Source organism: Lacerta agilis, chromosome 13 (genome assembly GCF_009819535.1).
Source record: "Lacerta agilis isolate rLacAgi1 chromosome 13, rLacAgi1.pri, whole genome shotgun sequence".
NCBI classification, from domain to species: Eukaryota; Metazoa; Chordata; class Lepidosauria; order Squamata; family Lacertidae; genus Lacerta; species Lacerta agilis.
The window spans coordinates 16,887,446-16,909,221 of record NC_046324.1 but is presented as its reverse complement, the minus strand read 5'-3'; the positions used below and the strand labels follow the sequence as shown (position 1 = coordinate 16,909,221).

General features: G+C 41.0%; 1 protein-coding gene across 2 annotated transcripts in view; it reads left to right on the top strand.

The window, feature by feature from the left end:
• Window positions 1-487: 487 nt before the first annotated feature.
• Window positions 488-21,776, top strand: part of ABHD2 (abhydrolase domain containing 2, acylglycerol lipase) — a 35,860-nt gene continuing 14,571 nt past the window's right edge. The window contains exons 1-4 of one of the 2 annotated variants that reach the window (XM_033166402.1): window positions 488-588; window positions 11,131-11,212; window positions 13,900-14,101; window positions 20,918-21,093. In XM_033166402.1, coding sequence (XP_033022293.1) covers window positions 11,164-11,212; window positions 13,900-14,101; window positions 20,918-21,093 — 427 coding nt within the window. In that variant the 5' untranslated portion in view covers window positions 488-588; window positions 11,131-11,163. Of the gene's footprint in view, window positions 589-9,181; window positions 9,201-11,128; window positions 11,213-13,899; window positions 14,102-20,917; window positions 21,094-21,776 lie in introns of those variants that run through there. The other variant, XM_033166403.1, reaches the window with a different exon arrangement.

Below are 21,776 nucleotides of genomic sequence, written 5' to 3'. Positions count from 1 at the left end.
GAATGAATGAGCAAGAAGACAGCCTGAGGCAAAAGAAATGAGGCGGCATCTTCCACTTGAGGTAAAAATTAAAAGAAACCCAACACCCATCCCGCCCCTTTCCCGCGCATTCCCTCTTTCCCCTCAGCGCAACGCAACGCTCATGCACGCGTCACTTCTCCATCCAGCCCTGACTGACACCCCTCCTAGCCCAATGGCGCCTCGTGTCTCCGCCCAACTGCGTCATAAGGAACCAATAGACAGCCTCCTCCTCCTCCTCTTCGCCGGACTGCTGCGGGGAGGGGAGGGCGGTGCCGGCGTCGTTGCCGCTACTGCTGCCGCCGCCCTGACAACCTCCAGGCCCTCCTCTTCCCACCCCCTTCTCTTTCCCCGTTCCCACTCTTGGACGAAAGGCCGGCTTCCGACAGCCAATCCGGCGCCGGCTGAAGGTGGAGAGTGGCAGGCGCGGGCGCCAATGGAGTGACAAAGGCGGCGGCTGAGGAGAGGGGAGGGGTAAGCTGGGAGCCCGAACCAGTCGCGGGTGTGTGGCGGCGTATCTCGATGGGAGTCGCAGTCAAGGCAGGGAGCGCCCGGACCGGGCCTACGCAGGTGAGGCTGCGGCGTGAGGTGCGCTGGGGGAGGGGGGCGGGCACGAAGAAGGGGGAAGGGATCTGTGTTACGTGCGAGGGGGTGGGGTGCGGGCCTGAGGCAAGCAATCTCCCAAATTGGGCGGCGACCAGTAGACAACCCCCCCCAAAAAAAAAATGGTAGGGGGAGGATGTGGTGGCACTAGCAGCCCCCTCGCCCTTCTTCCACTTGGACCAGGTGGGAAGATGCGGGAGGCCAAAGCACCTTCGCACCTGCCTAATGTGGCAGAAAGGAGCAGGTGATTCTGTCGATTCCCCTCCCCCCCCGCACCCTCCTCATTTTGCCACCCAAAGCGGCGACAACGTGGGGGGGCGGGGGCGGGGGCGGGGTTGGCTTTGTGACCTTGGCCCAGAGGCCTCCCTTCTTTCCCAGCCATCATCATCACCCTCTGCAGGGAAAGGCAGGCCTCTTCCCCCCCCCCATCATAAATACCTAAATTCCTGCTGTTGATTTCTCCTGTTCTCCTTTCCAGCTTCTTTTTCTTTTCTTCCACCTCCCTCCTCAAACTGCTTGTTTTATTTAATTTTAAAGACATTTTTAATTATATGTTTCATACACGCACACACACAGGAGAGAGAGAGAGAGAGAGCCGGAGCATCTTATGTGGGCTTCTCCCTCCCAATCGCTCTCTTTCTCTCATAAGCATTTGGTTGGTCGCTATGAGGATAGGATGCTGGGCTAGATGGGCCAGGAGCCTGATCCAGCAGGGTGGTTCTTAGGTTCTCTCCTCTCCACCACCCCCCTCCACCACACACAATTATTTTGTTGCTGTCCCATCTCTTTGAGTATTACTTTAATAATGGGGTGTAGAAAGTAGCCTAAACAAAAAATACTGTCTTGCTCTCCAGTGGCATCCCTATAGCTTTCCTCTCTCTGCACGTTAAAATCAGCACGTCCCTCACTTCAAAACTGGGGAAAGAGGGAGAGTTTTCAGTATCAGGGCTGTGTGTTTTAAAAACAGCCCCCCCCATCAGAATAAAGGTCTATTTAGTAAGCAAAGCCTGGAGGCAAGGGTCAATAACGGGTTGCCTGTTCCCCAGCAAAGGTAGTGAAGAGGTACAACGATTACTCCAAGATTAAGTTGTAAAAGAGGAAGGTGTCATCTTACCAGCATTTTATGTGGTTATTCTTTGTCATAATGGAAGTGCTCTTGAGAAATGATAAGGTCTACAACTCAAGAATTGTAACCGAGTGCTTTTTTCTTCCTAAATGGTCTGTAACAGTGATGGCTGAGGTTCTGTCCTTTACCAACTGTTTCCTCTTTCACCTCTTACAAAGGCTCTTGTCTGTTTTATGGATTTGGTTTCATGGGCTACGTCCCACCTATCATACCCATTGTTGTTGTTTCCCCGTTACTGTGTGGGTTTAACACAACATTAAGTATTACTAGACTCGGTTTATCCTCTTCTTACATTATGGACTGGGGTAGGGGGCTGAGGTGAGTTTTCACATCTCTCTCCTTTTCTCCTCTTCCCCAATATTTTTATGTATGCAAGGGTGGCTACATTTACTGCCTAGGTTCAGCATCTTTTTCCTACTGAGTAAAAATTATTCTCCCTAATTTTTCTTTCAAATATGCTTCCCTTCCTGTCCTCTTGTTTATTACTTTCTGGTCCAAACTATGCTTATCCAAGTGCTAGTCACCTCTGTCCTTTGATCCATGTGTTGCTTCTGCTTTGGGGATTTCACTGAACTAGCCCGCTGTTCCTCCTAGGGTCTTTCTCTACTTCCTGCTGTTTCTGAATTGTACCCAAGACAGACTTCCTATTACAGTATATATTGACTGGTGATTATGATCTTCTGTGTAATGCATACATGTACGCCCATATCCAGCCAGCAAAATGGTGCCCCACCAGGCGTGCTTCAGAATTTTATTGACATTAGTTGTTATCCCCTCTCTACAAGTATATGTTGCCTGAGGGAATAATGACAAATGTCAATGAAATTCTGAAGCAAGAAGCCTGGAAGGGCACTGTCTTGCAGGTGGAATGTGAGGTAAAGTGTAGACATTTGTCTTCCTATTCTTGAATCTTATCTATTCCACAGTTTTCTTGTAGCTAGGCTTTATAGGTCGGTTACTTAATTTAAAGACAGTTTATAAAGTTAGTTGCTTCAATCACCTGGGAGTTTTTATTTCGATTAATTGATGTTGTTATAAGCCATAGAGTAGATGAGATTACACTGATAGAGTAAGACTTATTATAAAATAATCCATGCACAAGAAGACTAAAAGGGGGCATTTCCCTCTCCCTTTTGCTTTTGCTCTTTTGTGTTATACATTTATACTGATTATAACTGATAATTATACTGATGCCTTTCAGAAATTTACCATGCTCACTGTTTGGAGTGAGTGGTGGAATTATTGTAAAGACTGTTTCTGTATCCTGCTTTAGATTTCACCCAATTGCTGTTTTGTCAATGACAACTTTGTCAGCTTTGCATGAAGAAATGAAAAGTACTGTAAATCTTGTATTGTGTCCCTTAAGGGTATTAAATACAACTGTACATATTCTGTAATATGTAGCAGTTAAAACATAGTTGGCAGGGCTTGCCACCCAGTGGTATATACCGGTACATGTTCTGCATAGGCAATCCTAAATTGTCTTATACAGAAAAGTGAGATGCAGAGATGTAGTGACAAAAGCCAGAGGGGGTGCTGGCTTTGAGTGGCAACAAATTTGGTTTCTCAGATCCTTCTGAGACTTCCTTGGCCATAAAGACCAAATGTCTCCTGCTGAATATGTGTCTTGTGATTCTTGATAATGCTTTACAGGCATTGTGCTTACCGGTACATTCACTGTGGGCCTTGTCATCTTATTATTTGCTTGATTTATTTGTTACATTTTATAAATGATGTTAGCTGTTTTGAGGACTTGGTTGAAAAATGGGATACAGTATAAATCTACTAAATACCTACTTGCATATTTTTCTGTGTATCTGAGTCAATTTAAAACTGTCAAGAAAGATCTATAATGGTTTGAATGTGTTGTTCTGAAATATGTTCTGTGTATCTGTAGTAGTACTTTGATAAATGTGGTTTGACTGTTCTAAAAGATTTAGGTGATGGTCCAATTAAGACTTACTCAGAGTAGACCTATTGATTCACCTTGCTTTTTAATTGTTCTCTTAGTATTGGTATATCATTGGCCGCCCTGAGCCCTGTTTGGCGGGGAAGGGCGGGGTATAAACAAAAATTTATTATTATTGTTATTTATTATTATTATTATTATTATTAATAATAATAATAATAATACCCATAACATTGTCAAAGGATCAGCAACTGCAAGCAGTCAACCTTTCTTGGACTTAAAAGAAACCCTCTTCTGAGAGTTATCTTGCACAGAGTTATCTTGCAACAGTGTTGCTTCTGTTTAAGCAAACAGCAAACAGAACTCTTAGTTCTGACACTCAAAACTGCTCATATAATATAATCAAAAACATATCTGACATATTACTTGATCCATGTCTTCTTCACAGCGTATATTTTGCCCACAATATCACTGTCCCTCCCTTATAGTGACCTACCCAATTCTTCTGATTGCAAATTGCTTTAACCGATTTTAATATTTTATACTATTACTCCATTTGTTTTTAAATACAGTACATGTTCTACTCTTTTCTTTCTAAATGTGTCATGTCATGTCATTATAACATTATCATTATAACAGAGTTTGGATCAGTCTGCTTTTACTGTATAAAGTCCTTCACTCTCCCGGGCAGATACTTTCATGTCTTAAGGCAGCTGAGACAAACAATCAAATACTCGTCTAAGCATTCTAGTAATAGTGTAGGAAGTTTTAAGCTATTTTGGAAGATAATAAGTTTTTGTTGTGGAATTATAGATTCATTAAGGCTTTGTTTGGTACTTAGATTCCATTATTGAAATAGAGAGGGCTTTCCCTTTGTGGTTAAAGGCGCTAAATGTGAAATTGCTTATTATACTTGGAAGGTGCTGGCTAGCTATGAATTAATGTTTATCTTTCAGCTTGGTTTATAGCATTCCTTCAAAGTTTTCTTCTCACCCTGAATACTGTGTAATCTTGAATTACTATGACATTTCATAGAATAAATAATTTTGAAGATCTAGGAGTGGAAACTTTTACCAGAGCTCTTACATAGGAGAAGCAGGGTATTTTTGTCTTTTTTAAAAAAAAATAGTTGTGTGGCTTAAAATTCCTATCATGCTGATAACTGGCATGTACAAAATAAATGAGAACTATTTAGCATCACTGTTGGTGACCTCTTTGGCCTTGTGACTAATAATATTTACAGTTTAATTATACAGTAGGACATTTGGAACTTCCTGTCATTTAGCACTAAAATAATGCACATACGTATTGTCAGAATTATGTAACAGTTCAGCAATGAATGATTATATTCCAAAGTTCACTTTCTTTTCAGAACATTCTGTAGGCATGAAAATGTATATAGAATGAAATATTGCTCATCATCAAACCAGTATTCGGAACTACGATGTGGAAGTTAAATTGTATAGCAGCTCTTTTAGCTCAGCAAATGTTTCCAGCGACTGCAATTGAAAACAAAGAAGGGGCTGAAGTAGACAAGTCCATCTTTTGGCAAGCAGAAGGTCTCTTCTAATAACTGCAGGCAGTTGCACAAGGTGCAGCCCAAAGAAGCACACACCTACCGGTAGTTCCATGTGCAGCACTGGAAAAATGTGTGGGTCCCAGTGTTTGGTGTTTTTAGTTGGGGAGGGAAGCACATGATAATGGTTGTCAGGGTTTTCCCAAGTGTTGCTCATGAGTAACGACAGAGCCTTCAGTAGCTAAAACTATTTATTGTGCATAACTATTTACAGTGTGGAGCTAGTTCAAAACATGACCGCTCAGTCACTTGCAGAATCCGGAAGTGCCCTTCTCCTGTTTGCTGCCCAACACCAAAGTCTCGGCACCCTAAAACGACGTCTGCGGTGCCCCCTGACCCCCCCCCCCCGATGTTGTGCTGGCACCGAAAGCGGCATTTCTTCCTCAGATTCCCTCTGGCTGGCGGTGCTGGGTCTTTGCCCAGAGTCTCCAAGCCTTCGCAGCTCCCCCTCCCTTGGAGAGAGCTCAGGCGAAAGGCTAGAAGAGGATGAGGAGTCTGTCGACAGAAGCAGCTGGGGCTCCCTGTAACGTAGAGAGCCCCCCCTCTCCCGAAGAGCTGCTCTCCCTGTCCTCCTCTCGATCAGGACCTCCAACCAGCCCCTCCTGTCCCTCTCTTCCTTGAGAGGAGAACCTCTCTCCCCTTGCTCCTCCCAAGGAAAACCCTTGCCCCAGCTCTCCTCCCGAGTAGTGCCTCCTCTCTCCCTCTCTTCGCTAGGAGCCGGGCGATTATAAAATTTGTGAAGAAAGTGGATAGAGAGATTATTTTAATAAAGCTGTATGATTTGAGATTCAGAACAGTCAATAGGAAGTACTTCATACTTGCGCATATTTAAACTATGGAGTTGGCTTTTGCAAGATGTGGTGATGGCCATCAACTTAGATGGCTTTAAAAGGGTATTAGACAAATTTATGGAGGATAAGGCTATCACTGATTATGGCGCACATCCAGGATTAGAGATAGCATGTCTCTAATTGCTGGGGAATATAATGCTATTGCCATCGTGTTCTGCTTTGTGGGTGTCTCAAAGGCAGCTGCTTGGCCGCTCAGAGAAACAGGATGCTTTACTAGATCAGGTCATTCATAGCACAAGCAAATAAGCAGTGGTGAACACTGCAAGCAGATGGGCTTCCTGAGGACATATTGCCTAAGAGTCTCCCAAAATTGAGAGCCAATGCTGACCGTGCAGCTACTGATTGCTTATATGGAGTTTAAAAGAATGAGAAGTGAGAGATCTTAATAACAGATCTTCCACAAACTGCATTTAATTTGACCTGCATTGTATTCTCTGAGCTCAGCTACCCATCTTAGCAACAAAACCATCAAGTTTGCTGATGACACCACTGTGGTGGGTCTCATTTCTGAGGGGGATGAGTCCGCCTATCGGGACGAGGTGGAGCGGCTCTGTGGTTGGTGCAGAGAAAATAATCTGGTCCTTAATATCGCTAAGACCAAGGAACTGGTAGTGGACTACAGGAAAAAAAGGCGGACATTCAGCCCTTGTATATTGGTCGGAACCGGGTGGAGAGGGTGGCTGTATTCAAGTTTCTGGGTGTTACTATCGAGCAGGGTATGACCTGGAGCGCTAATACCATTGCTCTGGTAAAGAAAGCCCAGCAGAGACTTTATTTCCTCAGACTTTTAAAGAAGAACAATCTGAGTGAGAAACTGCTGGTGTCCTTCTATCGAGGCAGCATAGAGAGCATTCTTACATACTGTATTTGTGCTTGGTTTGCCAGTTGCACAGTCACCGACAGGAAAATGCTCCAGAAGGTCATAACCACAGCCCAAAATATTATTGGTCACCCTCTCCCATCTATATACCGGTAGCTCCCGTTGTCTCAAAAAAGCAAACAACATTTTACAGGATTCAGCTCATCTTGGATATAGTCTGTTTGCCCAGTTGCCTTCGGGCAAGAGATACAGAACAATTAAATGAAGAAGGAATAGACTAAAAAACAATTTTTTAAATCCAAGAGCAGGGGTTGGCAACGTTTTTCAGCCGTGGGCCAGTCCATTGTCCCTCAGACCATGTGGTGGGCTGGACTATATATTTTTTTTGGGGGGGGGAATGAACAAATTCCTATGCCCCACAGATAACTCAGAGATGCATTTTAAATAAAAGGACACATTCTACTTATGTAAAAACACGCTGATTCCCAGACCATCCGTGGGCCGGATTGCGAAGGCAATTGGGCCCGGCCCCTGGGCCTTAGGTTGCCTACCCCTGTCCAAGAGCTATAACTATTTTAAATACTGTACCCAAATGATACGATCTTTGGGGAGTCTTGATGGATGGTATGTATGTGTATGTGTAGTTGTAAATGTATAAATGTGTATATGTGGCTGTAAATGTGGGATGGCATTCAATTTTGTTGTACTATGTACAATGACAATGAAGTATCTATCTATCTATCTATCTATCTGTAGAATTATGAATGGAATAATGTAAGAACTAGTTAAAGATAGAAGTGTATGTGGAATTCAAACTTGTAGTGGATTAGTCTTTGCATGTCTTTCAGACCTTCAGTAACTTTCAAAGTGAAATGTACATCTTTTTGAAATAGAGGTTGCAAGTTTCCAAAAACCTTGGATATTAGGTTGTAGAATTTCTGTAGTGCTTTGGCATATAAATGATTTCATTAACATCAGTAACTGGTGATCTCTATTTTTGCTTTTGACTGTACATTAAATGCTTTATCCATCCAGTTCAAAACAGTAGACCTTTATCATACCTTGGTTTTACCTTTATAGCACCTTGAGAATAAAATACTTTGCACATTGTTTCTTCATCCTTTCTCAAAAACCCAGCTAGAGACTATGCTAATTCCAATTTATACAGATGGAGATCTGAACTTAGATAGTGATATTGTGCAATATTAGTGAGCAGTGACCCCAGATGTTTCAAATCTGAAACTCTGTCCCTCATACTGGGTCACTTGCACAATCCTTGAAAATACAAATTCCATATATTAATAATCTCATTCCTCTTGATAAAATGTTCATATCCTATCATATCCCTTCATCTCCTATTTTCCTGATGGAGAAAATTATTTACTTTTCTGATACCTGACAGTTTATGCAAACACACATGGACTATGCCCCGAGCAACTGCGTTTCTGAACCCTGGTTATCTTTGGCGGAGACGAATGGGGATGGTGTATGAGTTAAGAGTGTTCCACCCTGAATTGTAAGAAGTAGCTCTTATAAATGTTGAAAGAACAGCTGTGAGCTCAAATTCCAATTCTTTGAACAGTCTTTCCCTTCCTTTTTTTAGCTTTTAAAAACAGCATTGGGTAAGGAGAAAATGTTGAGCTGCTTGTAAGTACTGCTGTCTTCTTGGAGGAACTAGATTAACAAATAGAAGAGAGAGCTAAATGCCTTTTTTAGTTTATTTGATTTCCACTCCTCTTCCTTTCTTTCCCCTGTCCCCTTCCACCTTTTCTCTAAATGAGCACAGTTATGATTTGGGTATACTGTATTATAGACTGGCCCTAAGATTCCCACTCCCATGCTTCTGACACAGCTTTGTTACTGGTAACTGCTTCCTCTCTTTGTCTGTTCCTAGAATGTTTAAAGAAGAGTCTGGATGTAGCAACAGCTCACCGGGGGGGGGGGGGGGATTCTGACTTTCCCATTGTGGTGCTGCCTAGTAGCATTGGCTATGGCATTAGGTAATGAATTTGTCATATGGAGAATAATAGAAAAAGAGCTCTTGTGAAGCCTCAAAGGCACTAATCTTTTTCAAAGATCTTGGGTGCTTTGGCACCTGAAACCTTTCACAAAGGTTCTCCCCTTGGAGGACTCACAAGAGCCCTTTCTCACTTATCCTCCTCAATGTAAAATGCATTGCTATTGGAAAGCATCACAATGGGGGAATACAGAAACCCCCAGAGTGAATGAGATGTCACTATGCCCAGTCACCTCTCCTTTTAAACATCCTAGGAGCAGACTAGAGAGGAATCTGTCAAGGTAACTTAAGCTACATTAGAGACAACCAAACTGGTGATAATTAATGCTCATGGTCACCGGGGTTTAAACTAGCCTATCCCAAATTGGTGCCCTCCTGATGTTTAGAACAGCTCACATCAGTTTCAAGTTAGAGGACACCAGGTTGGGGAGGGCTGGTTTAACACTCACTGCCTTTTGCTTCCCAATTTCTACCGAGCAGTCAGACTTGAAGCTACAGCTCCTGGATTCCTGCTGTCTAATTACTATAATGCTTCCTTGTTAAATACTCTGTGTTCACCCAGCTCTCATGTCTTGGAGTCTGCTCTCCTAAGAGCATAAAAGCCTTGGTGGAGCAGACCAAAAGCTAATCTAGTTCAGCATTCTGTTCCCATAGTGGCCAACCAGATGGCTATGGGAAACCCACAATTGGCACTCTCCCCACTTATGCTTACCAGCAGCCTCTAATATTGAAGGTAGAACATAGCCATCATGGCTAGTGGCTTCCCAGTCCTAAATAATGCACATTAGTGAATTCACCACTGTTAACTCGTCTTGGAGGGGCAGCACCCATTCTGAACTTAATGTCCTTATTAGCACTTGGCCTTCTTTGCCAGTTTAGTTGTTTGGGCAGTAAACATAGGGAATGAAAGGCATGCATTTGATACTTGTGGACTTCTCTGCTTTGTCAGGTTAAGTAGACTCCAATTTATTTTTAGTACTGTACCAGTGCCCATTGGAAGTACTCTCAGTACATTTGATAACAGGCTCTGCCATTTATACCTTTCAAGGATACAGAACATATTCCAGTTTTGAATTTTGAATTATTTAGCTTATTAAAGAAGTGAATGACAGTAGAGTCTTACTCCTTCCTCCCTGTTCCCTGACTTCAACTCTGGGTGCGGCAAGGGTGTATGCTCCACTTCTGCAAACATTCCCTTTAAATGTCAAGAGCTTGATTGGAGTTTGAGTTATTACTAACTTCCTTTGCTTTAAGCTGTTTTAGTTTCTTCTGGAGTATTTAATTGCTAGCACAGGGTGTTGCTTTTGATCTTACCTCTTTTCAGTCCCACCCTCCAAATCTTTCCTTCATAGATAATATAATGTTCTGTAGAATATCCCTACCTATCTGTTTCTGCTTTTATACTCTTCTATGACAGTCTTCCTCAAACTCGGCCCTCCAGATGTTTAGAGACTACAATTCCCATCATCCCTGACCACTGGTCCTGCTAGCTAGGGATCATGGGAGTTGTAGGCCAAAAGCATCTGGAGGGCCGAGTTTGAGGAAGCCTGTTCTACTCAGCTCTGACTATGCATCATTAATTATATTACCTCCTCCTTCCTGTCATTACGCACATCAAAGGTTTTATCCATTGTAACAGCCATCACTTCAGCCATCTTCCATCCAGCAGATACTTTGCATAGTTTTGCATTAGCATTGACTTAGCTTCAATGTAGACTTTCTTTGAGTTGTCTTCAGGTAAAATGTTGCTGCTGTCAGATATGTGTTGGGGCAGCTGATATTGAACAATACAAGTTCTGCTAATGTTAGAGGAATTCAGGTTGAACAGCTTTCTATAGTTTATAGGTACAAAAGTTTTTATTGTCAGCTTAATTTTGACTCAGGCAACCTTGTTATCGGCTTTTTGTAGTATAAAAATGGGAATCTACTACTGTTAAATACATTATATCTGCTGCCATGCTGTTGTCTTTGCAATATGGTTTTGCCAAAACATGAAAGCAAATCATATTCACAGATTCATATGGTGAGCTACTGCACATGATTAGCTCTCTTCAACTTCAGGTGGCACCTGGGTAGCTGGCTTGCATGAAGTGGACCTATGACAGCTATCCTCTTGTGTTCTAGATGGGGTGTGCTCTATGAGCCTGTTGTGACTTTTGCTGTGTTATTATTGCCAGTAAACTAACATGCAGTATGTCTCTATTTTATAGGTTAACCTTGATTTGAACAACTTATTTGCTTAGATGATTCCCGAGTTTCCTGCATTTAAGAATAAGTGGCACACTGCACAAGGTGGGTTTTATGTGCTTGAATGCATTATTTGAGAGTTATCAAGGACTACTCAACATCCTGCAAATTATTGCTAAACAGTGCTGCTTTTTTGGTATGTAATCTAGCAATGCTTTTTCTGCTAGTCTCAGTTGTGGCCGAGTCTATCATGCCAAAATTGTTGTTGAAGTTTTATTATATGGAGGAAGCTGAGGTTGCCCAGGAGCATATGTATTGGCTCCTACCAAGTCCAGATCAGCTGACCAGTTAATTAAGCTTTCAATAGAGGTGTAGCAAAACCTCTTACTTGAGATAAGGCATCTCCAGCCCCATTTCTTGCACTCTTGCCACATACGGGTCTATGTTTTTGTGGTAACCGTATTAAAACTATTAAAACTGCAGAGTCTCCTTTGTCGCAATGAGCTTTTAAAAAGCATTCCTTATCAGTTGAATGCTATATGCTACTCTCCTAGTGCCTGTCCTCCAATTAAAATATATTGCTTTTAAGCCCACGTAAAAGTAAAAACAGATATGCTCCTTGCCTGTATGTTGCTGAGCCAACTGACTTTAAAACTACAGTGGTGCCCCGCTAGACGAATGCCTCGCTAGACGAAAAACTCGCTAGACGAAGGCATTCGTCTAGCGGAAGGCAGCCCCGCAAGACAAAAAAGTCTATGGGGCTGCCTCGCAAGACGAAAATTTTTCGTCTAGCAAAAACGCGGCTTGCATTGCCGCTTCGCTAGACGAAAAACCCGCTAGACGAAAATTTTCACAAGACGAATTATTTTCATCTAGCGGGGCACCACTGTATTCAAAATAACAAATTACTAAAACAGACCACAGAGCTCAAGGACAAGCAGCCTTACTCATTGCCATGTTCACTTGGACTTTTGTAGCTTGTTAGTTCTGGGGAAACTCTTAAAAGCTTCAACGAGAGAAACTGCAGTAACAACTTGAGCTTAGTAATAACAGATGATTGCCTTTTTCACTAATATTATATTCATTTTACTAGCCCACTGTCAGGGAACTTCCCTCGGCAGGGTGGGAGGTCTTGTCGAAGTAGTGAACCCTCTTCCAGCACCTCCTTCAGCGGGGAGGGGCAAGCTGGGAACAGCCAGGCGAGGCAAGAGCTTGGAGATGCTGCTGAGAGCCCCAGCACGCCTCATGAGTTTCGCTCTGAGGGGAGCACACCACTTCTGTCGCCCCAGTTGCACAGAGGGGTCAAAAGGAGACCGGGGAGGCGGTGCTTTGGGGTGCCTAAATTCTTATGTTGAGGTCACAGCTGGAAACCGGCACTCCCGGATTCTGCAAGTGACTAGGACGGTCATGTTTTCACGTTCTCTGCACTGTAAATAGTCTGCACCAATAAACTGTTAAAAGACAATTGAGACTCATGCCTGGTTACTCGTGAGCAACCGCAATGCAGATCTGACACCCACCATTCATCATAATGATCCCAGGGTGGGATACAACAATAAAAAGCAACATAAAACAGAGTGGGCTTTTGCAGTGACGTTAACCATTACCATAACATGTCATCAGATTATTGGATGAAAATTACAATGCAATTTTTACTAGTCTAACAAGCCGTGTAATTGGCCACATAACCTCAGCACTTACATAAGCCTTAGATCTACTTGTGGTCCCATCAGTGGACATGGCCTTTTTGCTGGCGATATCGGATAGGGATGTCTCTGTGGCTGCAGCCTCATAGCAGAAAATCCTTCATGGTAGGGTTGTGGTTGTCCTTTACATCATAATTATTACACTGTTGCTAAGGACCCCACTTATTTATCCAGGAAAGGAGAATGGGGCCAGTGAATTCTTTGTCTGTTGTACTTGTGAGTTCTGTGTCTTAAATTGTATTATTGATATTATTTTGTTTTGTCTTTTTTAAATCAGTAAGATTCTGTATTGCATTTTTAAGGTTGTATGTATTCTTTGTTTATCTGTACTGTTCCTTAGGCTCTTAAGGTAGGTAAAATGGGGTAGAAATACAAGGTTATCCAACCATGTTTATGTGGCAAATTTGTCAAGGAATGGCTGTAGCTGGCAAACCAGCTAGTGCTGGTGCTGACAATAGGCACTCCTATTGACAGTTGCATAAGTCATCTCCTGCATGGATGCATTTGCTTCTACTCCTCCATGATTTAGCATCTTTGTGTAACTTCTCTTGCAATTCTTGTTTCTGTTTAGCTGATTTTGTTTTTAGAATAGGCACCAGATAGGAGCTTTTGCTTGGATAGGAGCTTTAACAGTACTGGTAGAGTCATCAAACAACATTTAGACAGCATATTTTTTTGGGGGGGGGAGTTGGAATATCCTAATTCTTCTTAGCTCAGTGTGAAGTACAATATTCTAGACACTGTCAAAGTAGCTGACTGATAGTTCTGTCATGCAGTTGCTCTTTGGAGGGTCTGATCTTTAATTGGTAATATAGAGATAAAAATTAAGATAAGCGTTGTCAACCAAGAACAGAAATCTGTGCTTTGTCATAATGTTCTGGTGTAGAGTCCAGAGATTTATTATGTACACATAGCTCTTAAGCTAAACTGGATAATCTGTTCTGTGTGAGCCTGCCCTGGTCTGGGCTTTTTATGAATGTTTTTTATACATGAAAGCATTTCTAACAACACCATTCCATGGCACTGCTTTGTAAACATGTCTCAGTTGCTGAAAATAGATTTCTGAGCTTTATTTTTCTTTCATAGATTTCAAGATGAATTCCTTAATGGAAACCCCTGAGCTGCCGGCAGTATTCGATGGGGTGAAGTTGGCTGCTGTAGCTGCTGTTCTTTACATTATTGTCCGCTGCTTGAATCTGAAGAGCCCAACTGCCCCTCCAGATCTCATATACCAAGACACTCCTTTGTCCCGCTTTCTACTCAAGTCATGCTCTCTTCTAACCAAAGAGTGAGTACCCAACAAATATATGAATGTTTAGGTGTCCAAATGCAAAAATTCATATATAAGAAGGGAATTATTTGTGAATGGGAAGAGATCTTTTGTTGGGAATAGAATGGAACATTTTTGTGCGAATATTAAGAACATAAAGGCTTATTATGTGAATGAAACATATCTATCTTTGGAAACTTGTGTATCGTTTAAAGTCTGTCGCAGCATTCAAATAATTTCAGTAGCAGTCTTAAGTATGATGTAAAATCTAAGATAGATCAAAGATTATTAAACTCTAATAAAAACATGTTATGTTACGGCAGTGAACAAATGATGAGAACTTGAAGTAAGGAGTAGATGGGAAGCCTGGTCTATAGAGAAAGACCATTTTAGTTTTGAGATTACTATTCAGTGTATTAATTTTCTTTTTGCTTTGTGTTGATGGATATTTGTCTTTTATTTTTGGTGTGTTAAAGTGAATATAAAAAAAAAAAATGAAATTGTGCGCCTGAGGCACGCGCAGGGGGAGGCCCCATTAGCGAAAGCGCACTTCAGGATAAGAATGGTTTCAGCTTAAGAACAGACCTCTGGAATGAATGAAGTTCGTAACCAGAGGTACTACTGTAATAGCAGGAATTTCTGCATCTGTATTTGCCACAACTCTGCTTTGATGCAAATATACACCAACCCCCTTTTCCATTAGGGAGATATGTCCACTGTTACATCTCTTCACTGGTTGAGTTTCATTGAAAGAAGACAGCAAATACAAAGGAAGAACCTCTCAGAGAAACTTATTATTGAATCCAGTAGTGTAAACTATTGCAAGTCTGTCTTGTTTAAATGTGAATATAAACTAAATGTTGGATTGGAAAATGAATATGTATTAAAACAGCAGAGCAGTAAAAACAGATTTCAGAAAAAAGTGTCAGGTGCCTGTCCATAGGGAGGAGAGGTTTCCAGAAATGAGGCCTTTTCAAATACTGCATATCAGATTGCCACCTGATCTAACCCCGTTTTTGTTTTTTTTGGTCATTATAATATGAGTGGGTTGAAGGAAAACCACTTTAAAGCATCTGAATTTGCTGTATAGCCAAATACTTGTCATACACTTGTGTAGAAATGCCCCTCCCCTTCTCTCATTCTGACTTGGTTCTGATGTATAGCAGAAGTATGATTTTGTTTTAATATCTAGACCAGAGCTGGTCCACAAACTGGTTATTTGGGGCTGATAAGCAGCTCAAAAATAAGGCAGAAAACAAAATAAATGTCCACAATTAATATAACTAAGTAAGATCTGATAACTACTGGACAGATTTGAGCAGTTTGTTTTATTTACATCAGGTGGAATGCAAATACTCATATCTGAGGAATGAACAAATTGGTTCTTAATTTACCGGTACACTAATTTAGAAGAAGCATTGTATATATTTGGTGGAGAAATTTATTTTAGTCAGACACAAACTGTAGGGCTAGCATACTGGATCCAGATTGTTTAATATTAGCCTGGTTATTTATTCAGAGAAATGCATTTACAATAAACAATCTGATTTGAATTTTAAAAATCCTATTCAAAATTTTAAAATCTTAATTTTTTAATTAAAAAAATATTTTTATCACTGAGACTTGATAATGTCTGAATTTGAAGGTTCTTTAGTAGTTTAGTGAGCATGTTAGTTTTTTGGGGTTTTTAAAAATCTACTTGGGAGTAAGCATTGAACACAGAGGAACTTTCTTCTCATGAAACATGTGCAGGATTGGGTTCCAGTTAACCAAGGAAAAAAACTGCTGTTAAACCCTGTCCAAAATGCATGGAATCTTAATTACTGTGATCCTTGTGATATTCCAAGGACCTTACTGAGGCTTAAGGGATTTTGCATGCCTCTTCTAGCTTGATCTCTGATTTTAAAGGACTGCTGGAACAAGTGAGTAAAAACACACACAGATCAAACTGTAATTTCTGTTTTAATCAAGTTAGCTTGTGTTGGAACTGGACTCCTGAAAGGAGTGTAAAATAATAACAGACACAGCACAGTTGATGAAGTTTAACTTCACTTTCCACTTGACAAGCATTTGTCGTAATTTTGGAGTTTTTGTTCTCTTTCCCCCAAAACCATTCAGTAGTAGTGAACACTTGTCATGGGGTGGCAGGGTCAGCAGCACTGCAAGCAGCACATGATAAAATGTTTTAATCCTCTTGGCATAGTACATAGCACAATACTTCTGTGTTCAGCCTGGATAAAATATTTTAATGGATAATGGGCCAAGCTGAGCTTTTTACATTCTATATTAAGGTAAAGTGTGCAATTGGGTGGAATGGCAAAGCACAATTTTAACAAGCAAGTAAAAATGGCTTTTGCTTGCTTGCTTTTGGATCAGCTCTCAGGGTGATATGGAATACATGTTGCATCCTGGACAGTTGGTTTCCTGTGCTGAGATGGTGAGTGAGAGAACAACAACAAACTTTATTTGCGTAGCCTACAGGCCATTGCATCAAAAAGACACATATTACAGATACTGGTAAAAAGCCCTATATAAACCAATAAAATGAGCTGAATCAGAATTCAGCACAACATAATTAAAACAAAATAGATGAGATCTTAGTTATAAGTTCATGCAGAGGGTGCTGTTATCATTCAGCTGGCAGCCCTCAATTTCATGGCCCTCTCAATAAATCTGGCTTCCTTCTCTGTTGTCTGGGTATTCTGGTCTGCCAGGAGGAAAAACAGTATGTCCTCGGGTGAGTGGCCCAGAATGGCAAGTATAAGCGGCATGACGATCTCATCCCTCAGACCTTTATATAAGGGACAAGACAGGAGTACATGTGACACAGTCTCCACATCACCGACTGCCTGTGCTGAGATGGTGCAATACTGAAAAGCAAGATTTTATTAAATTTGTAATATTTCCATGTACATGATCTTGAGAGGCTAGTTGACTGCTAGAGGAATGTGATTTGGAAAGCAAAATACTAACACTCAAAAGAATATTCCATACATTTGCATCAAAAGTGCTTTGGTTAAGGGCACTTGGTTATGAGACACACTGCATTGGCCTTGAGAAGCATTGCACAGACTCATCATTATTCCCAACGCTGTTGGGCCACTTGCAGAACATGAGCTATTTCATATGAGACTCCTTGTAGTTGGATGTGAATTAAAGTGCACATTGGGGGCATCTTTAGAGGCCCTTAGATACTAATACCATGGAATGGTGGCAAAAGAGGGTTAATCCAAAGTATGTGTCAGCAGTACAACAGAAACTGCTCACTGATAAACCACTCCCCAGTGACAGTGTTATCTGTTATCAAACGTAATTGTGTGTTGCTATCCACCGTTTCCGTGTGTCTCACCAGCATAATGCATATTTGAACTTTGAGTAACTGCACTGCAAATACACTTTTATTATGAGAGCAGACATGAAGGAGAAGAAGCTGTGTGTTAGGTTGCTAAATGCTTCATAAAGGAAGTGTAGAGTTTGGTGAAACTCTTGAGCCATATAATGTATTATGTTTGTGGTTGGTGAGAAAAACAGGAAAAGGTAGTTCCTGCTGTGAAATTTTGCAAGAACTACTTTGTGAGAAGAGCAGTGCTGTGGGGCAAGTCAGTGGTGGTAAGACATTTTCAGAGTGGTCCACTGATATCACTGGTTTAATCAAAACAGTTAGAACCAGTGACAATTAAAGTTAAGATTGTTTTCCTAAAAGTTGCCATCAGTCTAGGGTGTCCTTCTGTAACCTATGCTTCTACAGTGTGCAGCATAGTTAATATTAATTTATGTGTTTTCCCCCTCTTGAACTGTTTCAGCTTGGCAATAATTCTGGATCAGTAATGCAGTATGCAGAAATTTAACTTTAATGTGAGAGCTGTAGCACTAGAAGCCCAAAACAAATGCACAATACTAGGCACCATCATTTGTTTGCTTATTTATTTATTATTTATTCTGAATCCTGCCTCTCTTACATATGATTTCCAAGCTTCAGCAAGGTGGAGTATAGGTAGCACTGTATCAACAATACCTTGTAGCTGATGGCAGTCTTCTTAATTTGGAAAATTAGGACTGTGCCCCAACTAAACTTTACACATAGCAGATCTTTTAATTTAGTCATGTCCATTAGTGTCATTGGGTCAACTTTGATTATGACTAAACTTAGATAAAACTTTGGGTTGCTCAAATTTGGCTAATGATAATTCTACCTTAACATTTTTTTAAAGATTCAGGCATATTCTTAAGCAGCATCTTAACAACAGTCTCTTAGTAAAGTTTCCAAACTTCAAAGTCTTGTCATATGCCTATAATGGAAACAAGCAATTTAATTGCTATTGCAGCTCATTAATCTGAAGATCCTGTGAAATGCTCTTACTGTTGTCCACAGGAAACTAGGAGCATCTCCGGCATTCTTTTCAGAGTAACATGACTATAAGCAGCACAATTGCATGAATGCAGTGCTGTTTACTAGAGCAAAAAGAGGAGCTTTGTGTAGAAACTGAAGCTAAATGGCTGTGTACATATTTTCTACTTGCGTATAATCAACATGACTTATGTATCATTTGCACTACTGTTGTAGAAGATGCCACGATACTGGTCTATATATTTTGGAATTATTAACCACAAGGCTGTTAAGAGTATTTAGAACACCAGTTTAGGACAGCTAACTGCATAATGGAAATTTCTTTTTTCCTGTCTGTTAAAAAACTACCAGCTATCCACTGCTGGTGTTTAATGTCTGATTAGATCATGCTGATGACCTTTCATGAATAATTCTATTAGCAACACCAAACATTGCACAGCATATGAAAGATGTATGAATGTGTTGGAAAAGAATGGATAGGATTGCAGTGCCAGTCAATTGACTATCTGTTATTTGATTACTGTCAAAGATTCCAAAAAATCACAAAGTCCATGTGACTGATAGCCCCCTTTTTCGTTGTATCATGCTGTCCTCTGATAGCAATACATTGAGGGCCCTTTTGCTTTACCTACAAGACTCAGTAAAGCCGTTTGTCTAATTTTTAAAGGGGGGCATGTACCTCTGCACTGCAACTCTGTGTTTCCTGTATTTATTTATTTATTTATTTATTTAATTTGTATTCCCCCCTTCATCCGTAGATCTCAGGGTGGTTCACAACATGTTTTGCTTTATTGATCTACTGTACAAACTTTTTCTGTGTTTCTAAGCAATACGGACTGGCTGTCCTCTTAAGACTGTTTACATTAATGGGAATCAGTTGTTGATTAATGCTCCTGCATTTGCAACAATACTAGTGTGTGTATGTGGTACAGTGTGACCTAGCTGCAGCTCTGCAATAATTTCAATATGCCTACCTGCCCTCTTCCAAATTAAGCCTTGTGGCCAACTTCTCCCACAGGCCATGTGCTGTAAGTACAGCCATGTCTGATCAGAAGTAAGATTCAAGAGAAAGCATAAGTCAAGCTTGCACATGTTGCAAATGCCCCAGACTTGGGGCTATCAATGAGACTATTTCATTTGCTCTGGGGTCATGTAGAAGGGATTGGGCTCTGAAGTTTTCTAGAGCCACAGTATCTCTTGTAGTTTTCATATTCCTCTCTCTTCTAATAAATCTGTGCTTCAATATTTGGCTATTGTTTGACTGGTCAGGTTACTGATTTATTTATTGGAGCAGGTGCATGTACATGTGTTTTACTGGTCAAATGTTTACCTGATTGCTTTTCATAATGGGTTCCTGGGCCTTGTAGGGCTTAGGACACAATAAGTATTGGAGCACCTCTCCACATAAGAAGGGAAGAGGGTTGTTTCTCTTATGAGCTCCTGGTTAAGGAGTGTTGTCCGCTATGATGACTGTCTGGTGCTTATGTTAGCAACTTTTCAGCACCAAGTTCATGTTTCCGCCAAGGCATTTGATAGAATGCACTGTTTTGGTCCATTGCTTGTGTATTACTGGGAATTACTGAGAATCAGTTGCTGACAGACAGTCAATTGCTGCAGAACACTGTGCAGTGACGTTCTAATGCTGTTGCTTTTCTGTATTCTTCTGAGTGTTTTGTATTTTTGCTCCAAATTAGTGATAGCTGCTCTGTTTTAAATTTTATTGACTTTTATTCTGTTGTGAGTCACCTAGAGACTCTCTGACAGGTGGCAGGTAAAATCCAATGACAGTGTAAGTAGCACATAATTTAAATGTTCATTATACTTTTATGTTGGGAGCTCAGGTTCTGATGAGCTCACCGTGTCAGGCATGACTGTTCTGTGTACAGTCGTAAGCTTGCTTTCCACCATTTTGCTATGCTCATGACCTCTGTATTGGTACCAAGGACATGTTTCTTTTGAGTAATGAACTAGGTTTCCTGATATGCATTGAAAAGGTCCCACCTGTCTGGCAGCACTGTATTGCTCATTACTGATTCCTTCCCATTAGATTGGTGTTCCTAAAACAGATAAAGTCATCATCTTTATATCTTTCTCTCCCTCTCCTCCCCCCAACCCCCACCCCCACCAAGTTTCTTCTTCAGTACATCAGGAAGCATAAATCTGAGATAAAAGGCCATCTGCTTTGGCACCAGGCCGTACCACCTTCTTGATAAGCATAGTACAGATGTTCTCTTCTCCTTTGAAATGAAATGCTGTTGTAAACATTCTGTAGCTAGTGTTTTTCAGAGGTCACTAAATCTTACCTGATACCAGATCAATAGGTTGGGGGCTCCAGTTCTATATCTGTTGGCCAATGCACTTATAAGTTGCTGCTCCTTATTTTTACCCCTACACACCACAAAATACTACTCTAGGAAGGAAGTGCCCTTGTTTCAATAGCAGATCTGCTGTCCAAAAGCAAATGAATGCATTTGTTTTCTTTTTAGGTACATTCCACCTCTGATCTGGGGAAAGAGTGGGCACATCCAGACTGCCCTCTATGGAAAGATGGGGAGAGTAAGATCACCGCATCCTTATGGACTTCGCAAGTACCTCACAATGTCAGATGGTGCAACAGCAACTTTTGACCTCTTTGAACCATTGGCTGAAAACTGCATTAAAGGTGAGATAACCAGCTGTTGTGGGTTTTTTATTAGAAGTTTGAGTAATTGTGGAAATACACTACTATTTTTGGCTACCATTGGCAAGCTAGGGAGCCACTGATTTCACAACTCTGGGACATGTTTAGATGGTCGTAAGCTGCAGCAGCTAGTGCTGTTATAAATCATGTACCAAAAAATCAGTTTTTACAACCAAGTGATAAGATACAAGGTTTATGGCCTAGATTTCCAGTTGAGTTAATGGGCATGAAATGCTATTCCTCTGACCCATAAATAACATAATGCTTAGGATTAAGTTCTCTAAACAGGTTGTTTGGCCTGTAGCACTTTTCTCTTGTGTATATGGGCTTAATCACATCTGGAACATTTGTGTGTGTGTGTTTAAAAACAATATATCAAAATTTAGTGAGTAATATGTCTTTCTGAAGGTGAGGTATAAGGGGCTGTTGATTCTGCTTGTTTTGAAATGTTGCTCTAGTGCATAGGAAGCTGCTGCTAAAGATTCTATGAATTTCACTCTCAAATGTGAAATTGTACCAGGTGCTAGAGGGTTGATTCTTACTACCAAGCATTGTTTCTCAATGTAGATAGTAATGCAATGAACTGTAGGGCTGTTCTCAGCAGTTACTTTTTTGGCAACTTTGATTTGATCTTCAAAAGAAGGAAGCATTGCTGACCGAATGAA